The 25,684-nt window shown below is 48.0% G+C and overlaps 1 protein-coding gene across 7 annotated transcripts in view; it reads left to right on the top strand.

Annotated features, from left to right (window-relative positions):
* Positions 1–25,684, top strand: part of TACC2 (transforming acidic coiled-coil containing protein 2) — a 111,722-nt gene that overhangs the window by 71,213 nt on the left and 14,825 nt on the right. Inside the window, exons 5-14 of one of the 7 annotated variants that reach the window (XM_054163869.1) lie at positions 1,247–2,561; positions 5,796–5,831; positions 7,249–7,309; positions 8,328–8,535; positions 12,240–12,301; positions 13,138–13,250; positions 14,022–14,193; positions 14,889–15,029; positions 15,897–15,977; positions 24,360–24,503. In XM_054163869.1, coding sequence (XP_054019844.1) covers positions 1,247–2,561; positions 5,796–5,831; positions 7,249–7,309; positions 8,328–8,535; positions 12,240–12,301; positions 13,138–13,250; positions 14,022–14,193; positions 14,889–15,029; positions 15,897–15,977; positions 24,360–24,503 — 2,333 coding nt within the window. Of the gene's footprint in view, positions 1–1,246; positions 2,562–5,795; positions 5,832–7,248; positions 7,310–8,327; positions 8,536–12,239; positions 12,302–13,134; positions 13,251–14,021; positions 14,194–14,888; positions 15,030–15,896; positions 15,978–24,359; positions 24,504–25,684 lie in introns of all 7 variants that reach the window. The other 6 variants (XM_054163871.1, XM_054163870.1, XM_054163872.1 and 3 more) reach the window with 6 other exon arrangements.

Below are 25,684 nucleotides of genomic sequence, written 5' to 3'. Positions count from 1 at the left end.
GTGTCTAAAGGGTGGGTATCAAGAGGATGGGGACAGACTCCCTTCAATGGTGCCCAGTGATAGGACATAGAGCAGTGGGCACAAACTGGAACACCTAAACATGAGGAAGAATTTCTTTCCTTTGAGGGTGCTGGAGCCCTGGAGCAGGCTGCCCAGGGAGGCTGTGGAGGTTCCTTCTCTGGAGAGATTCCAGATCTGCCTGGATGTGATTCTGGACAACCTACTCTGGGTGATGCTGCGTTAGCAGTGGAGGAGGGCTGGATGATCTCCAGAGGTCCATCCAACCCCCACCATTCTGTGACTCTGTGATGAGTCAGCATCTACATTGGAGAAATCTTCTTTAAATAATCTGTAGGGAGCTTCTAGCCATCTTTTTAAGAGAAGGCTTCCAGCTGGGCATATTTGTGCAGTACTCGGATCAATTTTCTTGCCTTTGCCATAATTCATTTCATACAAACTTCGCAGTGATTCATGTCTCATTACAAACTTGGAATGATGAGGTCAAAGTGCAGTATATTGACTGCTTGGGGCAGAGAGAGGCTCACATTGATGGGCTGTGAAGAGGAAGCTGTGTTCCTCTGGGAAACTGGTAAAAATAGCCCATGAGAAACTTAACTTAAGCTCACTGTGTAACTGCTGGAGCATTTACAGGGGATTTTCTGCATAAGAGCTCTGACAGAGTTCTGTGAGCTCACTTTATAACAGTAGAAAACGTGAGTAATGAAGTGCTTGATGTTTGGATTTTCTTCTACCTGGCATATTTAGCACATTGTAGTAATATCCATCTCTCAAAGTGGTCATTAGGTTTAGAGGTGCTCTGGAGGCAAATGTCTGGTTTGTATTTTCATGGAGCTTGCCTTAAAGCCTTTTCTGGGGAGAACAGAACTATTTCCCCCCCCTGTAATCTAGTTACTATACAGAAATGCCCCTTTGATTTGTATGTGCTCTAATTACTGCTTAGTCCATTTACATGCTTTTGAACCCTTCAGGGCTTTTTCCCTTGCAGGCATGCTAGGTTCTGGTAAACCTTACTAAGCTCCAGTTTGATAAGTGCACCACCTCCAGGTGGTGGGGTCAAGTCCCTGGAGGTGCTTAAGAAGAGGTGGGTGAGGCACTTAGTGCCATGGTCTGGTTGATTAGATAGGGCTGGGGGGTGGGTTGGACTTGGTGATCTTGGAGGTCTCTTCCAACCTGGTTGATTCTGCGGTTCTGTGAAATTCACTGAATTTTCTGTTGGCTCCTACAGGGCTATGTCCAGAAGCTGCACCTGTAACTGATGTGTCACACAGTGAACCAGCTGAGGAAAGCCCTTTCCGCCCCCCTTGCCACTCCTTTTCCACCGTCTTCGATGAGGACAAGCCGATAGCCAGCAGCGGCACTTACAACTTGGACTTCGATAACATTGAGTTGATCGATTCTCTCCATGCCTTAGGACCAAGCTCTTCAGAAGCCAAGAATCGTGACCCCAAAGTGAATGTGAGGAGGAAGTCCACCGATTCGGTGCCAGTCTGCAAGTCCACCTTGTCTCGCTCTCTGAGCTTGCAGGCTGGGGATTTCGACGGAGCATCTTACCTTGGCAACAGCGAGACCTTAGCGCCGGCAGCGGATGTGTACGGTACTGGCTCCAGCAGTGCTTCCAGTACCCTGAAGAGAACAAAGAAATCCAGACCAGCTTCCTTAAAGAAGAAGCAGACAGCTAAAAAATCCCTGGATGCTCCTCCAGTGAAGGAAACACCGCAAGAACCGCCTGACCTGGGCCAAGCAGCTTGCGCCCCGGGTGAGGATAAAACAGAAGCAAAGGCTGACGCAGTAAAGCCTGAATGTACTGAACCTTCTAAAATCTCTGCTGAGAAACAGGAGGCCCCAGCTGTGCCTGAGGGATCCTACCCTTTGGATCCAGACAGTCTTGAAGGGATTAGCGCATTTAGCAGCGGAGGTGGCAAAGTACAGAACTCTCCCCCTGCCAATAAGAAAACTCTACCTCTTACCACGGCACCGGAGGCCGGGGAGGTGACTCCTCCTGACACCGGAGGACAGGAAGATCCTCCGGTCAAAGGCATCGCTGTCAGGCTGGAGTTTGACTATTCTGAAGAAAAAGGGGCGAGTGAAGACCAGCAGGAGAGTACTCCTCCTCCCAAAAAAGCAGGTAAAAAGCCTGGTGCTAAAATGCCACTACGGAGGCCAAAGACTAAGAAAGCCGTGGAAAAGCTTGACAATGCTCCCAGCACCCCGACCAAGGCTCCCGCTGATCCCAACGAAATCCCCATCACAAAAGGCTCTTACACTTTTGATATTGACAAGTGGGATGATCCCAATTTTAACCCCTTCTCCTCTAGTACAAAAATGCAGGAATCGCCCAAACTGCCTCAACAAACGTACAGCTTTGAGCCAGACATGTGCGAGGACTCTGTTGACCCTTTCAAGTCTTCTTCTAAGGTAGCCAGCTCGCCCTCTAAGTCTCCAGCTTCCTTTGAGATACCAGCCAGTGCCAATGAAACAAATGGGACTGAGGGAGACAGCTTGAACAAGCCTGCCAAGAAGAAGAAGACGCCACTGAAAACGTAAGTTAAAGGGCACACCCGTGCCTGCCTCTTAGCACAGCTCTACCCAGCTTAGGTTTGACTGGAGAAAAGAAGATGACCTTGAGTGTTGATAGCCACCCAACTGGACTCATGCTGGGGACTGGACATGCTCTCCCTCAACCTCTTTCCTCTATAGCCTGGGGAGAGCCAGGCCTACATCCAGCCCGACTGGGCCACTGCTCTGGTAATTGGGTTTCTGAAGTCTTGGGGCCCGGTGCAGCTTTGGATCTGATTAAGTCCAAGTGATTTTGTGCCAATTTGTCTGTGACCACACCTGAGGAACTTGATCCTGTTTCAGATGATCAAGTAGTCACAGCAGTAAGGGCTGGTTGGTGAACCAGTGTTTGAGAGTGGGATGTGCAATAGCAAAGCAGTGACAAATCCTACTGCAGGCAGCAGGGTGTTGGTTTTCTGGAGACCTCAGGTATTTAAAGGAGTGCAGCACTGAAATACTTCTTCCCTGTTTAATGCCAAGACTAAAAACTGGGGGAAATGCCATTTAAAAAGTAAATGGGGAAATAGCTACACCTCGGGGAAATATCCATCTTGCAGACACAGTTGGCAAGTTGCAGGAGAAATTTTCAGCTTGTTTTTAGATACTGGGTTACAAACCTCCCTGGTGAGTTGCACTGATTCGGTGGTTAACTGACATCTTCTGTTCAGACCTGGTTGGTTGGAGTTGGTAAGCAGCAGGCTTATCTCCCACTGATCTAAAATCGATAGCCTGTGTTTATCTGTGAGCAATTAGATCAGTGCATGTCCCTTGATGGCTTAAACATTTCGGCTAGCTAACAAAACTCTGACTAAGAGCTTGAAGAGCCTGGCAATTGGAAGGTGATGTGGTCCATGTGACCTCCCTTACAGAGAGAGATGATGTCTCTGAGCAGTCTGCTGCTCTCTAGGCTTCTGGTTCCTGTCCCTTGCCAGATTTGAGGAAGTGTGTGCCTTTGGTTTTTCATTTTCAGGGGCATTTCTGACTCAGGCAGAGTATAAACAGTTGGCTAGTTGGGTTGGGTTTTGAGTGAGGAGCCTTGTTTCCTTTTGTTTTGTTTTCCCCCCTTACATTCCTTCTTTTTGATCTGTGCTTGAAATACAGTGGAAATGGAGGTGGGAATGAAGATGCCTGCTATGTTTTCCAGGCCTGCAGTCCGCAGTGGTTTGGCCCAAACCAAGAAGACTTAAAAGTCTGACTGCAAGAGGGGAACAGCTTGAATCTTACTGGGGAAGTGCAGAGGGAGAGAAGGGAATTTTAATATCATCAGATCCTGTATTTGCCTGATATTTGCAGCTAGCCAGAGTCTCCTTGTGGCTTCAGTGGAGTTAACAGACCTTCCAATATAAAGCTCTTGAGTCCACCCATCTGTGAATGTTAGAATGAATTCCAGAGCTGTTAATTCAGGGGCAAGGTCGAGTTTGCAAAGAGTTTGCTAAACCACACTTGCCTTTGGCAAAATATTTGTGGGAAGGTTCTGTTCTGCAGTCACAAAGTTCACTGCTGGTCTGTGTCATGGTGGAAGAACTGATACTACCCTAGAGCAGGCTTCTTGGGTCAGGAGGTTTGCAGGAATTGCCAGCCCTGCTGGGACTGCCTTGCCTTCACTGTGTAATGTCTGCTCAGTGCAGCCCCATAACCTACTTTAGCAAGTGGTTTCTAACAGAGGGGAGAATCTGCAAGTTAACACAGTTCAGCCTGCAGCTATAACACTCTCTAGAAGAAAATTAGCTTCGGGCTTGCTGGGGGATGCCACAGGGAGCAGAGCCTTTATTTATCTCTGCCTGCCTGTTCTCTCCTCACCATGAAAGGACCCTCAGTATGGCTTCTCCGTGGCTTCCAGTGCAGCAAGAAGGCGTGCAGGACCCTCCTGGCAGTGCTGCCGTGGTGGGAGAGGGGAGAGAAGCCAGTGCAAAGAGCTCCTGCATTCAGGAGGGTGTTTGAATTAGGAGGTGATACTGTTATATACTAAGCCTTCTAAAAGTTTAATTGACAGACAGTTCTTCAAGGCCAGGGGGTTTTGTTAGGGCTGTTGAGCAGTACAGAGATGAAACTTTAGGGACCAGTTTGGAAACTTGTTCCTCGTGTGGAAAGAGAGAGATTTCTAGGCAAGACCTATGGGAAGTGCAGGAGCCAGGTTTAATGGTTTAAGCCATTTCTAAGCTTGTGCTGCTTTGGGTCTGTGCCACGTGTGAGGTCCTGCTTGTGATAAATCAATTAAAACAATCAGATTGTATTTTTGAATGAAACCTGCAGCAGCCTAAGCATTGACCTCCGTCTGAAGAGATGAGTTTCTCAGAAGGCTTGTCAGCTAGACACAAATTCCTCTCTCACATCCTGAAGTGCTGAGCTGTTTTGAAGTAGATCATACTGCTCAGATGACAGTGAAGAAAGAGGAGCTGATGTCTTCTGAGTGCCTGCTTGCAGTAATGAGTGAAGATAGGTGACTTGTGTAGACATTGCTCTTGTAGCTGCTAGATGGTTGGAGGCTGTGTTTAGGAACAAGAGGTGCCAGCCTTCCAGAGCGTTGCACATGAAGGGAGCTGAGCAGAAGCTGCCAAGCAGCTGTGTAGATGAAAACTTTTCTTGGCCTTATTTTTTTTTGGGGGGGTGGGGGGCAAGGTTTGCCTTTGGTTTTGGGGCAGTCAGTCTCTTCTGTTAGAACACAGAGTCAGATTTCAGTGGGAGCTAAAGCAGATGAGATTTACAGGAATGCCATTTTCTTTCGTGGCTGAGGTGAACGATTGGAAGCGGTCAGGTAGTTTGTTCTGTGCTGTCACAACGATCAACAGACATGGGGAAAAAACCCTTGCATAGGCCTGCTCCTTCCTGCAGCTCAGCTGCCATTCCAGAACAGTTTTACATCCCATGTAATAACCAGTGCTGTGTTTGGTGCAGAAAGCAGGTGACTGGCATCAGGAAGGGAAGGACAGTTAGCCTCTGAGCCGTGGTGATTAACTGAGAGGCATCAGCTTGAAGTCTGTTTTGTAAGATAAAACCTGCCAAAAGTGTAACATTGAATTTGAAAACATTGCAGGGCTTGATGAATTTTTTCTTCCCCCCTCTCCATGTATTTCACAATAGAAAGTGGGGGGTTGAGATCATACAGGAAGAAACTGCATGATGAGATTGCCTTAACACATTAACAGAGTATTTGCAGGTTAATCTTTTTTGTCAGTTCCTCCTGTCTGTCTCTCTTTTCTTTGTCTTCTTTGTCTTAGGATGGTAGAAGATGTGATGTCTGTATGTTCTCTGTTGTAAGTAATTCTCAGCTAACAATTCAAGTTTCCTCTTTGATTTGTGGGCTTTTTAATGTGGCTTATTTATTTTGCAGCATGATCAGTTTCTCTTCAGCATGAAGCTTTCATGTTCACTATGTCATTTCACTTCTTGTCACAAAAGCTATTTTAAGACTATTCCTGGCTGTGGATGAGTTTGAGGAATCCAATCCCTCAGGATCTGTTTGCCTATCAAAGAAGGCCCACTCTTTACATCTCCATAGATGTATGCTTGAGCTAAAATATGAAAGTTGTATTTTTGTACAACAGCATTGTACCACCAGGCCTTCATCAGTAGTGCATCAAATGTTACTCCTTCTTAAAGGAGTAATTTGTCCTAATTACTTCTAGCTTCATAACTGGATAATTGTCAGCATTGAGCACACCAGTATTCAGCTATCCAATTTATTTTCCCCTCCAGATGTATTGATTTCCCCTCTGTCAACTGGAACCTGCCATTATAATTTCTGGTGTTGATGTGGCCATCATTGATCAGGGATGAGCTGATGGGCAGGAATCTTTTCCCCTCCATCTTAGTTCAAACACTAAGTCTTTATCAGTGAATTTGCTGTCACATTTCCCCCTCCCCCTTCTAGTTAGTAAGATAAATGGTTTGAATAAATCTGGCAGGTAATTGATGATAAAATACTTGTAACCAATTTTGAATAAAGGTTAAGGCAACATTTGTGATTCTACCCTGAGACACAGCACATGTACTTCATCCCATCTGCCTGACTGGAACCTCTGGGATCTTGAGGGGCTACAGTGTCTGTGCTCCCAGTCTGCACTGTGTCAGGGGAAGTGGAAGCAGAATTGCCATATTTGTTGGGTTTGTGTTCAAGAGGGTCCTTGGTGCACTTCTGTCATGAGCCGTGTTCTGGCATCTGGGGAGCAGCACCTGCCTCAGCTGTTTGGAAGCAGTTCATCCAGGGCAGACCAATGTTTTTCTTAATGATTCATGGAGTCATTAGAGCTGACTGCCCAGGTTTATCACAGTTTGAATTCTCAGGTAAAGATGTGGTTGAGACCTCGTTTTCAGTTGGGAAACTCAAGCAGACAGGAGCTAAGTAACTCGCCTAAGGCCACCAGGGGCGGCTGTGGTGGAGCAGGGATTTGCATTGCAATTGAGCAGCAGCTCTGTGCTGTGTCAGTAGTTAGCAGGAAAAATATGGCAATCCTGCTTCCCTCAGCTCTTGGGGCTGGAGGCTTGTTCCTAATGCATGGCAGCAATATTTACCCATGGCATGATCCTCTGTGGTGCTGCTGCCTAATGGATGGGATTTTCAAGCAGAAGGGCTTCCAGAGGTTGCGTTGTCTGTGGCTGTCTGTTGCTAAGTGTGGAATGACCTGGTTCTTGGTGGTGCTGCCACACTAATGCCTTTCACTTTGTTTTCAGTGATACATTTAGGGTGAAAAAATCACCAAAAAGATCCCCGCTATCAGATCCTCCTTCCCAGGTAAAGTGCTGCCTTACTTTGAGGCATCTGATTTGTGTTCTGGTAGTGGGGGGGGGAGAGAAATGTCATGTGTTTAATTGTACAATTGTGCACTTAGAAGACATTTGGGGGGTGGGGGGGAGAGTTTTAAACTGTCCAAGTAGGGCAGATTGGGCTGGGATCATAAGGTCTGCTCTCTAGAAGCTCGTCTACAACATCTCTCAGGTCCAGTTTTGCCTCTGCAGATTCCAGGTAGGCTGTTGGTAAAGGTACTTTGGAAGGTCCTGTGTTGCAGTGGAGCAATGATAGGAATGACTCTCTTCAGCCAGTTACCTGAAAACAGATGTAACTGGAGTCCACCCTGGAGCTTCTAGATTAGAAAGACACTTAACTGCATCGAACTGGTGGGCTGGAAGGGAAATAGAAGTGGGTTGGTCTGGCAGGAGCACATGTGCTTGGATGGTTTCATTCCTTGTTGTCAACCACTGGCAGGTGGCTTTCTTGGAAGAGAAGTTAACAAAAGCTGCTCTGCCTACAAAGCCCCTCAGTGCTTTGATGTGGTGCAGCTCCTTCCACGCTGCTGCTCATCTTCCTGTTATCCATCCCACCCTTTTATTTGTGCTGCTTGACAGCACAGAAGTGAGGGAAGGGTTCATGACCTCACAGACCTAGGTAGGCTTGCTCCTAGGAGGGAAGCCTAAAAGTCAGTTTTGGTAGTCAAAGACTTCAGTCATGGGTGATGTGTGCCACTTATGTCAAGTGCCTGACAGATTGAAATGGCTTCTTTCTTCCTTATTAGCAAGGCAGCTTTGCAGTGTAAGTGCTTGTCAGCAAAGAGTTTAGTTGTGCTGGGACAGCTTACTGCTAGTAGAGTGCTAAATTAAGTAGATTAATATTTTTTCATTAAGTATTTTATGCAGAGCTGCAGCAAAGAGCATGGAATTAAGAAGATGACTGTGATCATGCAAAGCAATTCAGAGTTAATTATTCATAGTGTTAATGAAAGATAATAGAATTAATTGGCACTTGTTTTGTGCAGGATCCCACTCCACTGCCTACCCCAGAAACACCTCCTGTCATATCCACCGTGGTTCATGCAACAGATGAGGAGAAACTGGCATCTTCAGTGACCAGTCAGAAGTGGACCTGCATGACTGTGGACCTGAACACGGATAAGCAGGACTACCCCCAGCCCTCTGACCTCTCCACCTTTGTCAACGAGACCAAGTTCAGCTCCCCTACAGAGGGTATGCTTTGGGAAGGACTCTGCAGCCAGCTGGTGCTGTGTGTATGGAGAAGGGGCTTGGCTGGTTTGAAGGTGTTGGCATGTAGTTTGCTGAATGCAAGCTGGATTAATTGGGCATCCTAAAAAATGGTGCTCTTTGGACCAGGCTGGAGAACTTGGCAGTGGTGAGGAGCTGAGCATGGGACCCCAATGGTCCAACCTCGAGTTTTCAAGAGAGGGAAGAGAGGAAGCTTAAAGGAAAATGAAAGGGACCCTCAGAGAAAGGCTTTAGCTTGCTTTGTGTGGTTAATTGCATACATGCCGTGTTCCTCTTGTGTGTGCTACCTGTTCTTCTGTGCCTTCACAGGAGACTAGGGCCCGAATGCTGTTCATTCTTAGTGCTTTTGGATGGAGAGTCACTGAGCTCCTGCTTTCACCTGAGCCTGCTCCACTAACCTGAATGGGAGAAGGTGCCAGGTTAAAATTCTGCTCCAAGTCTGCATGTTGCATTAAGACCCTTACTGTACTGCCTCTCCTTCAGGCTCCTAGGATCCAGCTGTCTTCATGCATAGCACCCCCCAGGATATCCCCTGTGTGAGATGGTTATTCGTGTGCCAGATGAAAGCTCCTTCTAGATCAACTTCAGGCTTTTCCTGTTGCCCCTTCCTGTGGGCAGTGGAGAGCTAGAGCTGGCAGTTGCTGTCAAGAGAGCTGGCATTCCAGGGCTGTGAGAGGTGACAGAGGCAGCACTGAGAAGATTTGTGTGTGGCCTTCCTTGGGGCTACCGGGGGGAATTGTGCTCTGCAACATCTGCTGCCGGGGCAGATTTTCAGCTCTGTGGGTGGGAAGCTTTGTGCAAGTTTAACTTGGTTTAAACTTTTTCTTCTTGATCAGAATTCAGTTTTTTATTTCCCCCCCCCCAACCTCTCAATCCATGATCCAGTCTACCCTTAAAGATATTTTGTGCCACTTTAGACTGGCTCTGAGGAGTCTTTGCCTGATGAAGAGCTGCAGAGCAGCTTTTAGGTGCCATGTGTTTGCCATTACAAGGCAGGAGTGATCAGAGTGGTTTTGATGGGACTGCACGTGTTCACATGCACATGCTTCCAAGTGTGGCCTGGCCTTCTTGTACAGTCTTCTCTGGAGATAAGTATTTCAGTCTGGACAAATCCACTTTGACAATAAAGCAAATGGCAAATTGTAGACATTGGCTTCACTTCATTTAAGGAAAAAAGAACTTAAATACTTCTTAGAAAATAAGCACCACCCCCACCCCCCAACCTGGGAAAATGGAACTGGAGGGAAAGAATGGTGAGAGAGACTCTAAGGAGATCATTTTAGCTATCAAAGTGGGTAGAAGAAAGTGAGCAAAGCTCCTAATTAAATGCTAATTATCTTGTCTGGTGTGCAGGGTGTAGTTGGAGTTTCAGATTACGTGCTGATTATAAGCAACAATGCTTCCACTCTTCACAACCCTTAAAAAATAGTATTTTTTCCCCCCTCTTGACAGTCTTACTCCTGGAACTTGGGGAAATATTTGAGCAATTGCAGGGCTGTTTCTCTGGGTGAATATTGTTACCTCTCCCAGACACTGGTGTGTTACTTACCCTGTAACCTAAGACGGCTTTGGTAGAGGTACAGCCCAGCCCCTGAGTCAGTCAATACTTCCAGCTCTCACCTCTTGCTCACGCTGCTCATGGCTGCTGCTGCTTTCTGTTGCCCAGGCCAGAAGCAAGCAGTGACTGTTAGCAGAGAACGCTGATGTAATCTTGCAGCTCTTTGTGGGCCGGGCTGGAGGACATCACTTAGTAAGTCTGTTGTGTTTATGAAAGATAATTACCTTGCTTGGTGGGATATCCTGGGCATTTGTGATTTTGAGTGTACAGAGATAGCCAGAGCCTGAGAGCTCGGTGGGGAGATGCTGCCTTAGAGGGGATGGAGTCTCATTATGCTGGAAACTTCTGAGGGCAATGAGATGATGTGGTGCTTAGTGACCCGTGCTATTCCTTTTGTTTCTAGCTGAAGTATTTCCATCTGTGTCCTGCTTTTTTGGTGCTTTTCAATCAGCAGAGTTGAATGCATCTTGTCCCCAAAGTCCATGCAGGCTGGCATGGCAAAGCTGCTGCGAAGCCTGCAGGCAGGAGCTGTGCCAGCAGAGGATGGTGCCGGAGCGGCTCCCACCCGCCAGCACAGGGATTGCTCTCTGGGGTCGCAGAGCTGCCCCATAAGGGGTCATGATACAGCTCCCTGGGCAGGGTGTAGATGATTGCAGTGCAGGAAGGCAGTTGGTAGGCACTGGGATTTCATGCTTTCTCCTGCAGTTCTGCGTCAAGAGCTGGTTTGAATCTCATCCTTTTGGTTTTGCTTTTGCTTTGCCCAGGAGGAGGCAGGTGTCTGGTACCAGGAGACTGCCCACTTGCCTGGCTGCCTGTGAGCATTAACAACATACAGTGCTAGGAGTTTAGACGTGACCAGCCTGCTCTTACAGCATTCTCTTCACCCAGATCTTTCACCGTTAATATCTCCCACGTGTCAGGGGCTGAGAGTCTGTGGCTGTGCCTCTTCAGCGGTGCTTTGAGCAAACCCCAGACCTGGGCAATTACAGCGCTGGTGCTACGCAGCTGTGCTTCATGCAGGGGAAAAGAGAAAGAGCCTTCTGAAGTCACATTGCCCCCTTTGTGTTTTTAACAAACCCTTTAACCAAACGGGTAAGGGCTTGGGGGCTGCTTTGCTTTTCAAGCCCAAATGTTTCAGTGATGGTTGCTGTCCTCCTTAGAGAAGCCTACCCTTGCAAGGCTGCCCACCTCCAGAGGAATTTAACCACACACTTTTATCTTAATGGCAGTGCCAGCATGACAGTCATTAGAACTTACCCATAATGGAAACGAAATTACACAAATGGTTTATTGAATTAACTCATGGAAACAGAGCAGCAGACAGCATTAGGACAAATGAATGGTGGTTTTAATTTTTAACTTAAGGTGTCATTGAGCAGAGCCTTTGCTGTCATTTGGGTGCAGGAAGGGATGCTCTCTTTTCCACCTCACTGTGTTTTATCTTTCTGGGTGACCATGGACTGGAAAGAAATGCTCAGTGTAATTGGGAGATCTGAAGCAGAGAAGCAGTAAAGATCTGCATTTTTATTAGGGTTCAGATTTAGGGCTCTTTGTAGATCTTCCTGCCTGGGGCTTTCTCCTCTGAAAGGGAAACGTGCAGACTGCAATGTTGCCTCATGGATACTTTAGGTACCTCTCTATCTGAAGTGCTAGCACAGCAGGCCTTCTTCATGAGGAGTTGTGAGATCAAGAGTCAGGAGCAAAACCTGCTGATTTTCTCAGCAGATTTTTGAATCTTTTTGTTTTGGCATGCATTAAAGGGAACTGATCTCAGCAACCCCCAGCACTGAAACCTGTTTGCTGTGATGTTAGAGGGAAGTTATCTGTGCTCTGAAACGTTCTCAATATTCTGACCCCCTGGGGCAGAATCTTCGGCAGATCAATAAGGCTGAAGTTCTCCAGGCAGAGTAGTTTGCCTGAACTGTGTCATATGCCCCTTGCTGCAAATCAGTGCACCTTCTGCTTTCTCTCTGTATATTCTATTTTTACCACCTCCTAGAAGAGTCTTGAGCAGAATGGGAGTGGCCCTTGTAAATGAGGTCTCGTTTGTATCTGCAAACCCAATTCCACGGCGTGTATTTAATGGCTCTTGTGTTTGTTTCTGTTGCAGAGTTGGAATATGGCAACTCCTATGAAATAGAATATATGGAGAAAATAGGCTCCTCTGTGCCTGTAAGTTCCCACCTCCATTTCCATTCATTTGCATTCCCTTCTCATAATACACTGTCCTGATAGTGCCATCGGCCTCACTACCCCTTCAATTAATTCTCCTGTGCCTGCAGCAGATTTGCAAACCCAGTTCCTTTAAATTGGCATAACTGGGCTGAATTGCATGTGCTTTGTTGTCCTATATCCTGGAGAGCTGGATCCATTTTGTTATTTGATTTTTCAGCTAGCATGATAGTAGGTCATTCTGGAGATTAAAAGCAAGTCAGTCTTTCCAGTGGTGTAGAGCTGTCTACAGCAGCTGTGTTAAGAAACTGAGAGTAAGACTTGGAAGAAGATGGGAGGGGGATCAGGAGAGAATACAGAATGAGAGTGAAATGGGGAGTGCAGTACTGGGCATTATCAGTTATTTTGCCTTACTTCTGCTTAAATCAAATATTTGCTAGCTTGACTAGATCCAGTGGGGGTGTATCCACAGGGGAAGTCACAAAAATCAAGTGTGGATGGCAGGTGCTTCAGCTGCTGAAGAGGTTCAATGAATATTTCAGTAGCATCTTCAGTCAGGGGGTGCCTCCTGCCAGACAGGACCAGAAATCTGATCAACCCCAAAGTGGGAGAGGAAGAGGCAGGAGGAAGAGTGCACCGTTCAGGTTTTGTTCTTTAATGGCTGCTTGCTGAAAGGGATCATCTGAGTGCCGGTTAGCACAGACCAGCTTACAGCCCTGTGCTGTTAGTTGTCAGTAAAGTCCTTTGGTCACTTTAAGGCTTCAGTGACCTGAATTAGCTTCAATGGCGAGCGGTTGAGTTGCTTAACGACTCCTTTCTTTTCCTGTCGCCAGCAGGATGATAGCGCCCCGAAGAAACAATCTCTGTACCTAATGTTTGATGCTCAGCAGGAGAGCCCGGTCAAATCACCTCCCATCAGGCTGTCTGATTCCACAACACCCTGCTCAGGGTAGGTCACTGCAAGCCACTTCAGCTGTGGGGAGGGCTGTGAGGGAAATGGGTTGCTACCATGGCACCTACACAGGCGACTTGTCCTCCCCCTGCCTCTGTGTTGTGAGCTGCTTGTTGTAAAAATAGACTCCCATCTGTGTACACACAGGAGAGAGGGCAAAGATACAGGAGTTTTGTAATGGGGAGAAATAAGGACAGATATTTCTCCTTCCTATTCTTGCTGAAGAGAGTCACAGTGGCAACTCTTTCACTAGACAATGGCTTCTTACAGTTTGGGGTTTTTTTCTCCTCAGATGCCGAGGTCACTTTTGTGTTAATCTAGAAATCTCCTAATTGCAGCTTTTCACTTGGCATTTCCTAGCTGCATTTTCTGAACAAGGAGCCTGGTTCATAAGAACAGGATGTGGGGGTTGTATTTACTTCCAAACATTTTTTGCTTGTTAAGAACATCTGTTCTTGTTAGTGAAAGCTGTGTGTTGGGAGGGATGGAGGCCACAGTGAGAAAGGGGTAAAAAGGCAAGGGGGAAGTGTTGAGGAAACGTGCTTAACATTTCTGATGAGATTGGTGCATTGCTCTTGAAAGGATCTTGCAAAGAGGTTTGAGGCAGAACGATACAGAGTTGAGTTGAAACCACGTGTAGGTGCGTGTTTGTGTGCATTCACACACGAGAGTGCAGAGGGAGGTTTGCTAAGTCAGCAAGAGTTTAGTGAGTGGAGTTCTAATTGCTGTGTGCTCCACCCTGGTATCCTGTACACACTTTTTTTCCAGGTCAAGTTTTGAAGACCCTGAGTCCCAGCAGTCCTCTGGAATGAAAATCCAGCATGCAGCCTCCCGAGTCCTAGCTGCCAGCCAGGAGGCACACTTGCAGTCCCCTGACAAGTCAAAGCAAAAAGACCTGGAGCCCATGACGCTAGGAACAACTCCAGAGGCTATTGAGATCGTAAGTCAGTTGTGATAAGAGCTGGGCAGCCCTTTTCCTGCAGAAATGTCTCATGTCAGAGAGAGACAGCAAAGATGAGTCTTGAAAGTGGAGTGAAACTCAGCCTGATGCTTCCAGACCTTGGTAGCAGCATGTGGTAGGACCAAAGCAAGGGAGGCAGTTTGAGGGAACCTTCTTTTTGTCACTCTGTTTCTGTCCACCCTCACACTGTGTGTTTATCCTGGTCACATAATTGTGAACAGAGATTATCCCCAGTAAGCAGCAAAAGACTTTGCAAAGACTGCAGAGAGATTCTTGCTGAGCTTCCCCTCAGTTTTGGTTGTCTTCAAAGCTTTTGAACTGCACATTAGCTATTGTGTGGAGAAAATCCGTGGTAACTGCTGGAAAACTATTGTGGCAGTGTGGTGAATGGGCTGTGGTCCGTGGCTTGAGAGCCCTTGCTTTAGGGGTCCTGATGTTACTTACTTCATGTTAGTCATGGAAAACTTACTTGGCCTATAAATGAGGGAGATTTGTTCCTGATGTTTGTCTGTTACACCCCTGGGTCTTGTATTCAAAGTAATCTTTAGTGGTGCATGAAATGACTGGGAGTCAAAGCTTTGCAGGCACAGATGTTGCTTTTGGCCTGGACTACTGGGGGTAGTATCTTGGTTGCAAATCTCTGTTGCTTACTCTCTATCCTCCTTACCCTTCAGACATCTCCTGAAGACTCCTTTGTCTCTGCTGATGCTCTTCTCAATAGGATATCTAAGAAAACCTCAATATGTGATCAGCCTGAATACCTAGATCCTGACTTAGCAGAAAAGAACCCCCCAGTATTTGCTCAGAAACTTCAGGTTTGTAGCAGAAACATCAATGTCACTTTCCTTGCAGTTTGTCTGTGCACAGGTAGAGGAATACTTTGCCTCAGCTGAAAGGAAGGGAGGCTGGGAGGGAGGGTGGGAAAGCAGCAAAATGGGTTCTGTCAGAGGTAACTTTGGCCTTTCAGGAGCTTATGGAACAGATAATTCAACTCATATAATGCATAAGCTTACATTGATCAACACTTTCAGCTATCCTACACCACTGATGTATATATTTTGCAGAAGTCTTTATAAAGCAAATCATTTAAGTTTGAATAGAGGACTTGATGTGTGGAGAGCTGTCTTGACACCTGGCCTTAAGAGGTCTGTATGCAGGGATTCGTGTTGGGCCCTAATCCTGCTGAAATGAAGGTTGGGCTCTGTGCTCCTGGTAAGCTGTGTAATGCAGAATGTGGATGGCCTCTTCCAGGAGAAGCAAACTGATCTGCAGACCAGTCCTGTATGTCAGACCACAGCTTCTAGAACATTGACAGTGGGACTTGCAAACAGCAGAGGTTGAAGTGAGAGCAGCAGCTGGCATAAATTCCCAGCAGATGAAAGCAAAAGGAGAGGAGGCTGTGAAAAGCAGCTTTGGCTTTCAAAAGCATTCATTTCATGCTCTTCATCCTCATCCCCTAATGAAAACTGTTTACCTGCACAGCTGCCTCAAAACTAAGGAGAGCCTGGAGGTTTGTGTCAGTGTTCTAGTCCTGAAAGGAGCATGGGATGTGGGTGTCACCCAAGAGCTGCCAGAGTCATGCACTGCAGCACGACGTTCCGGGTTTAAGCCGTTAAACGTTCTTGCTGTGTTCTTAATACCTTTCTTTCCCTGCGGATTGCTCCCAACCAAACCCTTGCCAGGAGGAGTTAGAGTTTGCTGCAATGAGGATAGAAGCCCTGAAGTTAGCCAGGCAGATTGCCCTGTCTTCTTTCTACGCTGAGGTATCTGCTTTGTGCCTGCCGTGTGTGTGAGTGTGCACAGACTAAGAACCGAGTGCTGCTTTGCCTTTAACAAGGTAACCGAGGCTCTCGGCGTGCTGCTGAGCTGTGTGCACCTCAGTGTGACACCAAAGAGCATGCTGGGAGCAGTGCTGCACACACAAATGCTGTCACCTGCTGCATCCAGACTGCCACAAGGTAAATTGGAACAGGTACATTGCCTTTCACAGGAGACAGCTTCTGCAGTCCAGGTGGCCATTTGTCATCTGCAGCAAGATGTGTCCTAAAATGTTTGATGGCAGAGCAATACTAACCCAACTTCTTAGAAAGGTGCTATGGATTTTGACCCTGGGGGTATTCTGCCTTGCGCTGATATTTCTAGCTTGAAGTAAGACACCTTGGCCCTTATGAATTGGAAGTGAGAAGTTCACTCAACCCTGCCTTCAGGCATCTGAAGAAAGGCACCACAGGACTGGACGTTAGGAGTAAAATTTTCAGGGCAGGAGTGGTCAGGGATTGGAATGTGCTGCCCAGGGAGGTGGTGGAGTCACCAAGCCTGGAGGTGTTCAGAGGGAGTTTGGATGTGCTGCTTGGGGCTATGGTTTAGGGGTGACCCCTGTAGAGCAGGGTTCTGGGTTGGACTTGGTGATCCTGAGGATCTTTTCCAGCCTGAATGTTTCTGTGATTCAGGAGGTTTTGAAGGGCTGTAGGGCTGCCAAGAAAAGAAAAGGCTTCCCAACAGGGTGTGCTTTATTCATGACGATCTAAACCTGTTTTTTTACATTGCTACTTCCAAGTTGCAGAGCCCAGCTGAACCTCAGAGTGGTGCTTTGCACTGGGACAGGATGGAAAAGTTGGCTCTTGATGCACTGAGTTTGGTGGCCAGCCCTGTGCACAGTCTGTGTGTGGTGCCCTTCATGGTACTGCTAACAAAAAGAGTGGCACCAGGGGAGGTTTGGGTTGGACATTAGGAAGAACTTCTTCACTGCAAAGGGTTGTGTGGTGCCAGAACAGGCTGCCCAGGGAAGTGGTGGAGTCACAATCCGTGGGAGGATTTGAAAGCCAGGTCGATGTGGTGCTGAGGGACATGGCTTACTGGCCAATGAGAGGACTGAGTTAACAGCTGGGTGTGATCTGAAAGGTCTTTTCCAACCAAAATGATTGTATGAGTCTCTGAACCAGACATGTAAGTGGCTTTCCTGGGAGGTGCTACCAGCTGGATGGGATGCTGATGGGATGAGAGTCCTTTTGTTGCACATGAGAAGAATGTGCTTCTGACACGTTCTCCTCCAGTGACCTTTCTTGTCTTACACTATCCATTAATAACTCAGTGGGGAGTCTTTTGCCCCATCCTACATCATCCTGAGTTAATTCCATCATAGCAACATGTCACTTGGTTGCAGAGTAGAATTTCTTGGTGGTTCAAAGATCAGCAGCTAGCTCCTAAAATCAAAGGGGGGGTTAGTTATTTATTGATTTTAGATGAACGGTACCTGTGTGGGAAAAAGGGATGACTCTGTCTGGTTGACTTCACTTACTGCAAATAGCCCTCAAACCAGCAGCTTCCATCTGTGCCAAAGCACACTCATGCCCTCCAGCTTTCTGGGTGTTTTATCAAAGTATGTGGCTATAATCCTTCATTTGAACAGGAAGAACGTGCCCTTCTCTGCCTTAGAAACCAGGCTTAAACTCCTCATTAGGGACAGGGAAAATGAAGAAGGGGGGAAAAAAATAAGGGTTTTCCTTTGTGTCAGGATGTTCCTTTCCTCTGGTGCTCTGTCAGAAGAGAGCCGTGTCAGATCCTCTCTCCCTCCTTGTTCCCCTTCCCCTCTTTCCTTGCTCCCCTCCCTCCTTGCTCCCCTCCCTTCCTCCCTGCCTCCTCTCCCTCCTTCCCCCTGCCCCCCTCCCTCCATGCCCCCCAGCACGTTGCTGGAACAGGCAGCCAGGCTCTCCTGCAGCAGGAGGCACTCCAGATGAAGCACATAACAATACCTTGATGCTCTTCACATGTTACACAAAATCCCTCTGTCAGACATCTGCACTTCTGCTACTCCCCAGCAGTTTAGAAGCTCCCAAGTGGCTCTGTTTTAGGCTGAGGAGAGCTTCAAATGCTTGGGAATTCTCCTGCGTTGCCCAGGGACGGTTCTGGACTGCCAAAACGTTGCAGTGTGTGTGTGATTATGTGGAGCTGTGCTTTGAAGAGGCTCTTTAACATCAGCACAGCGTTTGCTTTCATCTAGAACAAGCTTAGAAAGGGGAATGGGTTCTGCTTGTCAGGAGATGCTGCTGGTCTGTGTGACAAAGATCGCAAAACTGACCAGCAGCGGTGGGGAGAGGGAAACAAACACAACTCCTCCCTCTGGCAGGCAGCTGGTAACGTTTCGGGGGTGAGCAAACTCCCTGCCGCTTCAGTCATGGCGATGCTTTTAGCTCAGTACCCTGGGTGTCACGTCAGGCTGGGGAGGACTTCTGTCCTTGCATGACTTCACCGTTTCCGTGGGAGGTGGTGCTGTTAAATTAGCCTTGATGACAACCCTTGTGACCTGCAGTGACTGATGGCCTGGCTTAAGCATAGTAGGATCCGCCAGGCGACTGCAGTGACTCGAATTTGGATGCTAACTGGCAGAAGTCTCTTCTGCTTGGCTGGCCTCAGCTCTTGTCTTAATGTTCTATCATTATATTTACCATTTGCTAAACCACTGCAGAATGTGCAACACAGGCAGGCTGCTAAATAATGACACCAGCACTTGACAGGGCGAGGTAGGGCACCTAAAACGGAGATTAAACACAAGCTAGTGCTGGGCCTCAGAATAACAAGGTGTAGCTTCTTCTTCTCAGGGAGAGGAAAGTTCTTGTCCCTCTCCCACCCCTCTTGTCCCTCTCCCACCCCTCTTGTCCCTCTCCCACCCCTCTTGTCCCTCTCCCACCCCTCTTGTCCCTCTCCCACCCTTCTTGTCCCTCTCCCACCCTTCTTGTCCCTCTCCCACCCTTCTTGTCCCTCTCCCACCCCTCTTGTCCCTCTCCCACCCCTCTTGTCCCAGACATTATCAGCAGCAGGACTGGTCGCCTGCTTTGACCTTGCCTTCCAGCACTGAGATGAATTAACACTTCTCTTGTAAGCAGTCACCATTAGGTTGTTCTGTGGCTAATTTTCTATAGGTGCAACTGGAACAGAAAGCTGACAGGGTTTGTGTCCACCACCCTACAGATGCTGGGGTGATGTGGGGCTGGGTGTTAAAAGAAGATCCAAGGAAAGGAGAGGATCTGAAAGGCACAAATGCCCACGATCAGCCTGGTCTAGTTGGGGATGTCCCTTGCTGACTGCAGAGAGGCCTGGACTGGATGACCCAGGCCCATTCTGTGATTGTGTGAAATGGGATTAGTGCATCATGGTTTGGGAAACTCACCTGGTCATGGAGCAGAAATACTTCCTGCAGGTGGGGACACCATCTTTTTTTCCCCCTCTAGTGTAAAACATCAGAAGCAGAGAACTTACCCTTGGATTTTACTTGGTTCCCAATATCTTTGCAAGCACAAGGAGGTCTTGTTTGGTCTCAGCCTGTCTGCACACACATCAGCTATATAGAGCAGGTCATTTGATAGGCACCCATGCACTGTTTGTAAAGGGCAAGCTGACTTTCAGCAGGGCTAAAGGCATACTCCTCTCAACAGCAGGATAAAAACTGGGTTTCATTTTCTTTCCAGTGTCATTCCCTATTTTCTTTCACCTTGACCTTCTTGAGGCAAGGCAGCTGCAGCTGGCTAATCAATGTGCATTTATTCCCTTTCTGGTCAGGTGTCTGCTTTCTGGGAAAGAGGCTGGCAAGAGATGAGCAAAGGCATTGGGCTCTCAAATATTTACACTAAGATGGCAGTGACCTACATTTCATAGTAATTCCTCTGCAGATTCTAAGCTTACCCTGTGAGATCAGTGGCTTACAAATCCCTGTGCTTATTATTACCCCAATTAACTCCTTACCTCCTCAGCCATTAGGCGCTGAACTGAACTCCACAGAGTTATTTTGGGCAATGCCATCATCCCCTTGGTCAGGGCATTTTCATTCCTCAGGGTAGGAATGTCTGGAGGCAGCAAACAGCAGTTAATGAATTGTGCATCAGTTTGGAGCTGTGAAATTGGCTTTTGAAGTAAAAGCATGGGGGCTCTCCCTGCTTGCTGCCACCAGAGTGCCTGGCTGGGACTTGTGTGAAGTGGTTCAGGAGTTATGGCCACGCCAGTCAGACCACTGCTGCAAGCATTGCTGCTCAGGGATTGAGTTCCAAGAGCTTTTGTGATCATCCTGGGAAATGTTAAGTTGGTTTGCATGTCATTAATGGTATTCTTTGGGACAGTTTACTCAAATGCAGGAGAGAAATAGAGACAGCATAACTACAGTAGTGAGAGGAGAAGGCTCCCAGGAGACCTCATTGTGGCCTCCCAGTATCTGCAGGGGGCTACAAGAAAGCTGGGGAGGGACTTCTGAGGGTGTCAGGGAGTGATAGGACTGGGGGGAATGGAGCAAGACAAGAAATGGGGAGATACAGATTGGAAGTTAGGAAGAAGTTGTTCCCCATGAGGGTGGTGAGAGCCTGGCACAGGCTGCCCAGGGAGGTGATGGAAGCCTCATCCCTGGAGGTGTTTGCAGCCAGGCTGGATGTGGCTGTGAGCAACCTGCTGCAGTGTGAGGTGTCCCTGGCCATGGCAGGGGGGTTGGAACTGGCTGAGCCTTGAGGTCCCTTCCAACCCTGACAGTTCTGTGATTCTGTTCTGTGAGATGTTGAGCACTACCCAAAAATACACAGAAGGATGTGTTAAATGCTTTGAATTCTCTTCTCTTTAATATTTCATCATCTTGGCAGTTACTTTGGCACACTTTTATATGAGCTGGAGGAAATTTGTGCTGCTTTTGTCACAATTAATGTTTTCCAGCAAGCCCCTTATGAGTTCCAGCAAATGAAGCTGCAGGAGGCTTTTGAAATCTGATACAGTTGAAGAGGTTGATCTCCAGGATGGCCTTTCTTCTGGTGATCTAATGGCTCTTGTTTTATCTCTCCTTACTGCCTTGTGTCTGTGGGTTTTTGAAGCTGAGACAGAGTTAAGCCAGCAGTTTTGTTCTTTAATGCAGACTGGTTTACCTTTGCTCAGGCCTGTGAGCAGCACCACGTGGGGTTGTGTTTCTGCATTTCCAGAGCTGGCTGAGCTCATGTCCCAGCTGTGCTTTTTCCTGCTTAGTTTGGTGTGTATTGGCAGATGCTTCCAAAGATACAGGCTGCTGATTGATCTTGTGGTGCTTTATACTCAGGTAAGAAAATCCACTGGGTTTGAAGTGGCTTTTCCTTAATCATGTTGGAGTTTATCCTGGTTTTGTGTGTTCATGGCACAATGCAGCAAAACAGAGAAGGGATGGCCTGCTCCAAAAGTGCTAGAAGTGCTGTGTGTGAAAATGAACAAAACACTTCAGTCAGGGTCTCTTACACACACACAGATGCAGGAAGGTGTGTTTGTAAGTACTGCTTAGCTTATTCTTGCTTCACTTAAATTTTCTTCCCCAGCCTCTTAATGCTGCTAGCCAAGTTTCTTCATGTTGTCTGCAGATGTGATATCCACAGCATAGAACCACAGAGTGGCCTGGGTTGGAAGAGACCTCCAAAGCTCATCCAGGCCAATCCCCTCTGCACTCAGCAGGGACATCCTCCACTGGATCAGGTTGCCCAGAGCCCTGTCCTGCCTCACCTTGAATATCTCCAGGGATGGAGTCTCAACCACCTCCCTGGGCAACCTGTTCCAGTGTTCCACCACCCTCATGGTGCAGAACTTGCTCCTAACATCCAATCTAAATCTGCTCTGCTCTAGTTTGAAGCCATTGCCCCTGGTCCTGTCCCTGCAGGCCCCTGCAAACAGTCTCTCTGCAGTCTTCCTGTATCCCCCTTCAGATACTGGCAGGCAGCTATGAGGTCTCCCTGGAGCCTTCTCTTCTCCAGGCTGAACACCCCCAGCTCCCTCAGCCTGTCCTTGCAGCAGAGGTGCTCCAGCCCCTGATCATTTTTGTGGCCCATCAGGTCCCTGTGCTTCCTGCCTAGCCATGTGTTATCTCCAGTGAGCACTGGATGTCATTTTGTATTGCAGCTTCTTCCTTAAGGTGTGATGGGGGAACACGGACCAAAAGAATCAGTGGATTTGGATCCTTTCCACCATTCAGGCTATGCAAGGAGAACTGTGAGCAAGTGAATGATTTATGGAGTAGCACCTGGCAAGATTTCCTTGAACTGTGCAGGAATAAGGGCATGTGGTGCTGCAGTTGCTGAGGTCTGCTTGTGTGCACCCTGGGAGAGGAGAACTGAGCCTTCCTCCAGCTACTTTCTCCCTTTCACATTCCAGTGTTTCAAGTAGCAGAATGGCTCTGCTGACTGACTGGTTTTTAACACAAACAAAGCCAACTAAAAATACCTCAAGCCTTACAATCAAGCAGAATCTTTTTCTGTCTTCCTTTTTTTGGGGGTAAAACCTCATGAAAAAAAAAATGCTTACTACTCTTAATTACTGCAGCTAAAGCCTACAGGCTAAGGTACTAGGTTAGTAGACTTGCAGGAGCAGAGTGTATTGATTTGTACACAAAGGGATCATTTATTTCCCCTTTCCAGCAGCAAGGAATTGCCATGCCAGAGAAACTCTGTGTGAAAATCCATTTCCAGCAGTGGCTGGAAACAGGCATTGATCATCCTGACTTCCCTCCCCATCTGCACAAGCTGGCCTGTGGCTCAGCCTCTCTGTAGCTACCTGTAGCATCATCACAGAGAGGGTTGCAGTCACTGTGAGAGCCCCCTGAAATATTCTGCTTCTGAATCTGCAGGTTAAATTGAAAGTGAATAAAATAATCCTGTATTTGAAAAGGCAGTTTGGGCACTGGCTTAGTATCTGCAGGGGCTACAAGAAAGCTGGGGAGGGACTTTTGAGGGTGTCAGGGAGGGATAGGACTGGGGGGGATGGCAAAAAACTAGAAATGGGGAGATTGAGGTTGGATGTTAGGAAGAAGCTCTTGCCCATGAGGGTGGTGAGAGCCTGGCACAGGTTGCCCAGGGAGGTGGTGGAAGCCTCATCCCTGGAGGTGTTTGCAGCCAGGCTGGATGTGGCTGTGAGCAACCTGCTGTGGTGTGAGGTGTCCCTGGCCATGGCAGGGGGGGTGGAACTGGCTGAGCCTTGAGGTCCCTTCCAACCCTGACAATGCTGTGATTCTGTGTGCATCCATGTGCAGCAGGAGAGGGATTGCTGGGGATTTGTGTCCTCCTTTCTGTGTGTTTGGGTGTTCTGTGCTGTGTGGAGTGCCTTCTTTGGAATGGACATCAGGAAACATTTTTTCCCAGCCAGAGTGGTCAGGGATTGGAATGTGCTGCCCAGGAAGGTGGTGGAGTCCCCAAGCCTGGATGAGTTTAAAGGGAGTTTGGATGTGGTGCTTGGGGCTATGGTTTGGGGTGACCCTTGTAGAGCAGGGTTCTGGGTTGGACTGGGTGATCCTGAGGGGCTTTTCCTACCTGAGTGTTTGTGTGATTCTTAGCTCACAGAAATTGAAGGGATTTCAGCCATACTCAGACACAAGATCTTTCCTGTGAAACTTCTTTTGGCAGGAGGGATTCATAGGAGGAGACCAAGAGAAAGCAAGCAGTGCTTGTGGGGGGTTTGCTTAGTATCCACCTAATAATCTTTCCTGGTCTTGTATAATCTTGGTTTGAACATGCTTTAACTTGGATTGTTTGTATGAAGAGTGATTTGCAAGCCCCCCTGTGCCTCTCAGGGTCACATACCCTCTGTTTTGCTCTCTTCCTCATCTCCCCTGCTGCTCTCCTCCCATCTTAAGCTGGGCTGCTGACATTTAACTACTAATTGCATGCGAAGTACCGGTGGGGCAGCACCACCACTCTGTTTAGTCACACTTTCTGTGTCATGCCATTTAGACACAGCACAGTGACAGGCCAGACCTAAGAAACTGAGCTGGCCTCTTCCTTCTCTGCTTTTAATGGAGGCAGAATTCCCCCTGGTCATCTCTCTGCCTCTAGTGCTTATTCCCTCTGCCCATGAGCATTCCTCTGAACACTTTGCTGAAGTCTGCATCAGGAAGTAGTGAAGCTTCTGGTACAGAGCCTTAGAATGCTGATGGTGAAGCGCTGTCTTTATGCTCTCTCAGTGAGGCTCCTGTGGCTCTCTTGGTTCTCGCTGTGGCTCCCAAATGCAGATTTCCCGACTCAGCTCTCCTCGGCACTGTTCGAATGCAGTAGCGGGCAGAATTCTAGCTGTAGCTCAGGAGGCTGGTGCCTGGCACTGGGCTCGGGCAGCACAGGAGCTGGAGGTTTCTGATGGCTCATTTCTTTGTGTTTAACCCCCCCACCCCACAGAGGGAGCCTGCCATGCCAGCAGATGTTTCCATCTCGAAAAGCGCGCTCTACTCCCGCATCGGCGCCTCCGACGCCGAGGGCACTGCCGGCCTCCTCTACCCCCAGCCTGACCTGGACTCTGCGCTGCGACTTGCCAGGGCAGAGGTGAGGTTTCTGCAGAGTCTGGAGAAGGAAGCACATGCCCCTTGTGGTTTGCTTTTTCCCTCTTTCCTCCCCAGTGGTTCATATTATGGACACGTTTCGAGCAGAAAAGTCAAAGAGTGTGAGCAAATCGCTCTCGGGGGTGGAGAGGGAAACCAGAGAGGCTTCTGAGCAGCTTCATTGGAGAAACCTCCACTGAAACACTGCTTGCACCAGAACGTTCTGAGGGCTCCCCTCCTCTCCTCCTCTCCTCCTCTCCTCCTCTCCTCCTCTCCTCCTCTCCTCCTCTCCTCCTCTCCTCCTCTCCTCCTCTCCTCCTCTCCTCCTCTCCTCCTCTCCTCCTCTCCTCCTCTCCTCCTCTCCTCCTCTCCTCCTCTCCTCCTCTCCTCCTCTCCTCCTCTCCTCCTCTCCTCCTCTCCTCCCTTCTCTGCTCTGGAGAGGATATTAACCCTGCTCCTGCTTGACCTTGGCTGCATTGTTTTAGTGAAGCCTAACAACTACTTTTTCTCTGCTCCTTTCTCCCTTTTGGACAGGGGGTGGGGGCAGAGGGACAGCTTCCCTGCTCTTTCTGACCAGGAGGGTTCTCATGTTGGTTGTTAATTGTACATACCTGCAACTCCTGTATATTCTGTGCATGCTCCTTGCATTCCATTGTAAACACAGCTTCCATTTGCTTCCAACTGAGCTGGTCTGGCAAAGTTAATGTTGGGGGGGGGGAATCTCAATCCACCACAGGACACTTCTGTTCTTGAGACCATCCTCAGCCACGCCAGAGGCTGCCAAAGCTAAAGGCACTGTGCTGTGAGATTGGCTTTGTGGGACAAAAGTGAAAAGCAGACATCATATGAAAAGAAATCTTTACTGGTTTTAACCTCAGGTGTGCTCTGTGCAGTCACATAAGGACTGTGAGGTGCTGGTAATGGGAGTGGAATGATCTCTGTGCAAAGCACAGATGGGATTAGCCTGGCCAATAATTGCAAAGCAAAGCAATAAAGTGCATCCCAATGGTAAGGTATTTGAACCTTTGGGATAAATTGTGAGAACTAAAGGAGCAGAGAAGTCCCCAAAACCCTTTGGGTGTGATGGTCTGTGGAAAGTCAGCCCCTAAAGAGCTATGCAGAGGCTGGAGAGCCCCGTAGAGGACAAACCAGGAGACCATGTTCCAAAGCCTTGGACAGAAGTCT

Source organism: Dryobates pubescens, chromosome 8 (genome assembly GCF_014839835.1).
Source record: "Dryobates pubescens isolate bDryPub1 chromosome 8, bDryPub1.pri, whole genome shotgun sequence".
NCBI lineage: Eukaryota > Metazoa > Chordata > Aves > Piciformes > Picidae > Dryobates > Dryobates pubescens.
This window is presented reverse-complemented; position numbering and strand designations above follow the sequence as displayed.